The sequence below is a fragment of the Brienomyrus brachyistius genome, chromosome 24 (assembly GCF_023856365.1).
Source record: "Brienomyrus brachyistius isolate T26 chromosome 24, BBRACH_0.4, whole genome shotgun sequence".
Lineage (NCBI taxonomy): Eukaryota > Metazoa > Chordata > Actinopteri > Osteoglossiformes > Mormyridae > Brienomyrus > Brienomyrus brachyistius.
This window is the reverse complement of record NC_064556.1, coordinates 6,503,876-6,508,399: the sequence shown is the minus strand read 5'-3', so window position 1 is coordinate 6,508,399 and position 4,524 is coordinate 6,503,876. Positions and strand designations below refer to the sequence as shown.

General features: G+C 33.0%; 1 protein-coding gene across 2 annotated transcripts; it reads right to left on the bottom strand.

The window, feature by feature from the left end:
• Positions 1-1,184: 1,184 nt before the first annotated feature.
• On the bottom strand, positions 1,185-4,275 carry LOC125720123 (uncharacterized). Of its 2 annotated transcripts, none has more exons than XM_048995246.1 (5): positions 3,977-4,275; positions 2,778-3,389; positions 2,518-2,685; positions 2,311-2,406; positions 1,185-2,125 (listed from the first exon to the last, which is right to left on the bottom strand). In XM_048995246.1, the coding sequence occupies exons 2-5, from the start codon at positions 3,267-3,269 to the stop codon at positions 1,817-1,819; spliced, it is 1,065 nt and encodes a 354-aa protein (XP_048851203.1). In that variant the 5' UTR covers positions 3,270-3,389; positions 3,977-4,275; the 3' UTR covers positions 1,185-1,816. The 2 variants fall into 2 exon arrangements, with proteins under 2 accessions (XP_048851203.1, XP_048851204.1); XM_048995247.1 differs by having other exon boundaries at positions 2,778-2,971.
• Between the last annotated feature and the right edge of the window lie 249 nt (positions 4,276-4,524).

Sequence of the window (4,524 nt, the reverse complement as noted above, 5' to 3'; positions counted from 1 at the left end):
ACATTTTAAGTTGAGATAACTTAACTTAAGCAAATAAGGCAACTTAAGCAAATAAGGCAGACACACACACACACACACACACACAGGCAATCCTATGGGCAATTTCGTAACTTCCAAAACTTAATTATTTAAATTATAATTAATGTTATACTTCCCTTTGTGACAGAAGAGTTGCAGCTACTTTATTACATAAGTTATAAATAAATTTGCAACCTGAAATGTACAATTTAACACACTCATTTACAGTACTCAATATACAAGCATACGTTTAATGAGCTAATATTTTGTAATATGGGAACCATAAAACTCAATGTCCAGATAACTCAGAAATGAATTTACAAATCATTTACAAATAAGAACTTAAGATATTGTTTAGACTCGATTCAAAAAAGTATTCAGGCAGCTGACAGTTCTAATGAAACTGCAAGACCAAGATTTTAAAAAAGTAAACCATTCTTTTGGAAAAAAAAATATATAAATGCATTACATTGTTACCTTTAAAACTGATTGAATCATTGTTAATAAAATAAGACATTTCAAAGGCAATTAAGATACAACAGCAAATGAAAGATAAATAAAATAAGCATAACCTAGAAAACAAACTTTAGGTTTAATAATTACATTTAAAAGACTTCCTGAGACATTAAGACTCAACATGTTTTCTGCAAACATACAATGTAAATAAAAAGACCAAAACAGGTTCCATCTCTGAAAATGTTTAAAATGTTTCCTGCACTGTAATCCCGAATAAGTTGGCAAAACTCAAAAAATTTGAGGTAATCAGTTACGTCAAATTGTTTAAGTTGTGAAATTATAATTTTAAGTAAGCAGAAAAATCTAGTTTTGAGTTTGTTGTACTCATGCAAAATAATTTGTTCTTACTTAAAATACCCAAGTTACCCTGTTTATACATTTTGAGATCAATTAACTTATTTTTTTCAATATCTCCAAACTTTAAATACTTAGTCACCCTGCTTATACATTTTGATAGCATTTAACTTAATTCTTTTAATTTCTCCCAACTTTAAATTCTTAGTCACCCAGCTTATACATTTTGATTGTAATAATTTTTTTAAATTAAATTTTCCATTTTGAGTTTCATAAATGAAATTAACCAAATTCTAAATCTGTAAACACTATAAATGTATGAAAACGCATCTGTAATTTCAAGCAAACACACAATACCATTTTTAACATTTATTTTTAAACAAAAAATGTCCAACAGGTAATACCAACATGAATGTTTACAGTAAACATGCCTTCTATAAACATACAAATTTCTCAAAACCTTTAAAACAGTTTGTCAGTAACAGATTTACAATAAACACTATTTTAAAATGAATAAAGTATGCCCAGAATGTTAATACAATGAAAAAGAATAACAATACTTTCTATGGTGTTCTATTTGATATAACAAATCAACATGACACCTGTAAAGTAACCCTTTAAAAGGGTGAAAATTCTCAGGGGAAAAAAACATTCAGGAAAAAGTAATGCATAAAACCCAGTATGACTTGTAACAAAAAAATATTTTTGAAGAATTATTTTGTAAAATATTTTAACAGAATTTTACATGACCAACTTTGTTTAAACATGAGCTTCAAAAAAAATGATTTAGTTTGACAAAATTAAATATCCTGATTTTTAAAACATACATTAAGTCATATAAAACTTAGTCTTGCGGCATTCATAAAAAGAAATAAAAATAGTGCATTCTGGTAAGTGACTCCTGTATAGTTTAAACTACACGTACTGACATGTTTTTAAGTTACTGCCCCAGTGCCAGCCTTCATTAAACGAGAAAAAAAAAGTAGCTCTACATCAACTCATTCTTTAATGTTTGCACGCTAGGAGACAGTTTTCCGTCATCCATGCCGAGTAAAACTTTTTGCACAAATTCAAAAGTTTTGGCAAGTCCTTTAGGATATTTTAAGTGAAGAGCATACATGAATCCAAACAAGACAAGAAAGGCCTCTGGAAGTTGGCTATGGGTGGTGACCACTTCATTCTCCAGGACAACTGAGACCCTCACTGGATCGTAATGGATTGGAGCAGCAGCATTTTCATGAACAACTGTAAGCAGGGACACTGGAGCATCCTCAGTCAGTACTTCAGGATTATCAATCTAAAAAATATTATTCAGGGACATGTTATATTCATGTTAGAACATTATCAATATGACTGAGTCAATATTACATGATTCATCAACTAGTGATAATTACAAATATATTAGTAAGTAAAGGTTGCCCCTCAACCTTCACCTTTGCAATAGAACATGCATAATTGTAAAAACAATGAATGAAGGCTTACCAGGGTGGTCCTAAAAAATCCTATGTCTTTGTCACGCAGCAAAACTGGAAGACCTCTGATAACGGTAGTCCGTCGTGAATTTACATCATGCAGTTCCTGTAAAGATGAAAAACAAGAAGAAGAAAAAAAACAACATCTAAATATCTGAAATAAAGAAAAATCTAATTACATTTTAAAGAATACTTCATCTTATGACAACAACCATACCTGCTCATCATGAACTTTCAAAAGATTAGCCAGGGCATCTGCTGTCTTGCCTGTCTTGGATGCTTTTTGCCTTAAAATGGTCATCAAACAAGGTAGGAGGTAGTCCAGTTGTGCATAGAATTTGTTGGGCAAATTCTCATTTGTAACACGTTGGTACTCTGCAAACAGCTAAATCGGACAAAAGAGAATTTTATAAAACAAACCCACATCAGAAAATATATAATAATCACTAGAAAACAATTATTATTATTATTATTTACCTCAGATGTTATACGCAGTGCAGGCCAGAGATTCAGAAACTCATTCACAGATGGGCTTCCGCTAACAATGTTCTGTCGTCGCAGAGCAAAAGTTTTCTCCATGTTCTTGTGGATGAGACTAGTATTTTTTTCTGTCTTCTGGACTTCAACAGCAATTTCCTGTCTAACTGTTTCAAGAGATGCTTCATCCTCACCTTGAGGAAAGTTTGGCAAATAATTAACCTCAGAACGTCTTGGTTTCTTGATTTTAGAATGTGATGGTTCATTCTCAGGATGGCCTTGACTTCTTTTCCCAGCATTAACAGTTACCTCAAGACATCCAATTTTCCTCATTTTGTTTCTCAAGTTGCCCATCTTGAACTTTAAACTGGTTTTCCACCCATTCCAACCTGTGTCAGAGCCTGGCTCCTTCAAACAAGGATGCTTTGTGACAAGGGCCTCTGCTACTTTTCCTATCTGTTTGTCGTCTGGGTACGCCTTAAAATCATACATGGTTGAGCCAAGCTTCTCCAGAATGTCATGCTTTTGGTCTCTTGTCAACTTTAGACCCTTTCCGCTCTTCTCAAATTCATCATTTCCCTGTCTAAGCCTTAGCTGAACATCATAGGAAAACTGTGGAATTGGAAAATCACGAGGTCACATCTTTGAACGTTCAGGATTCGGTTAATGTTAATGTTAATGATTAATGTTCGGTTAACGAACGGCGGTTGTCGGTTGGGAAAATTAACCGAGATGAACATCCCTAGTTATACATTAACTACCTAACGTTACTGAACAGCGTGTAACGAGTCCGATCCGCCATTGAAATTAATATTATATAAATAATATTACACCTTTCAGCTGAGAAGCCGCACAAACGAAGTATTTCAAAATAAAACTCCATGTTGTGGATAACGCAGTTTTAAAAATAAGTGCGGCATAAATGTTTTAATTTCAATTTTACCTGAATTTATAAACATTGTGCTGGTCAGTAACAGCTCCCAACACTGAACTAACGTTAAAAGTTTCTTATTGACCAACAAGCTACAGCGCGGGATGAGGAGCTTCCTCGCCTCAAGATTTAAACAGGGCTAAACGCGTACTCTGTAATGCAACACATCTAAACGCATCTACATTACTTTTAAATGTTACTGTGATTATATGGATTAAAACACTTGCTTAAGATTCATTGGATTTGTATATTTCAATATTTTACTTACTGTAGTGTGAAGCGAGGCCGATCCGCCATCTTGAAAAAAACGAACGAGGAATAAGCGCGGGCAAGACAGTTGACGTGAACCTGGATGACGTCATACGCAAAATCACAAGGCTGAAAGATTTTGAGTTAATAAAACTTTAAAGAGACATTTTGTTTAAATTAAACCAGCAAAATTTTCCATCTTACTTGAAAGGTTTAATTTTTACAAACTCATAAATAAGAAAAAGTTCTAAATACTCATAAAGGTTAATTAATATAAACTAATTGTAATTATTTAAGTTAATACAACTCAGTTCAATCAATTAGTTACAGCATTAGGGTTTACAGTGTGTAAGAAGTAACTGTATACTATTCTCGGCATTATACTGTGTGACCGTGTACAGCGTCTTCAAAATTTAATGGCTAGGCAACAGATTATACACGGATTTGGCAGTTCTTCGGTTTGGTTAGTTGTTTCTATTCAGAAATTCATCGTAAAGGCCATTTGTACAACGAGAGCTACTTTTACAAAGAAAATACCGAACCGGCCAACCGGTATATTTTTAATAT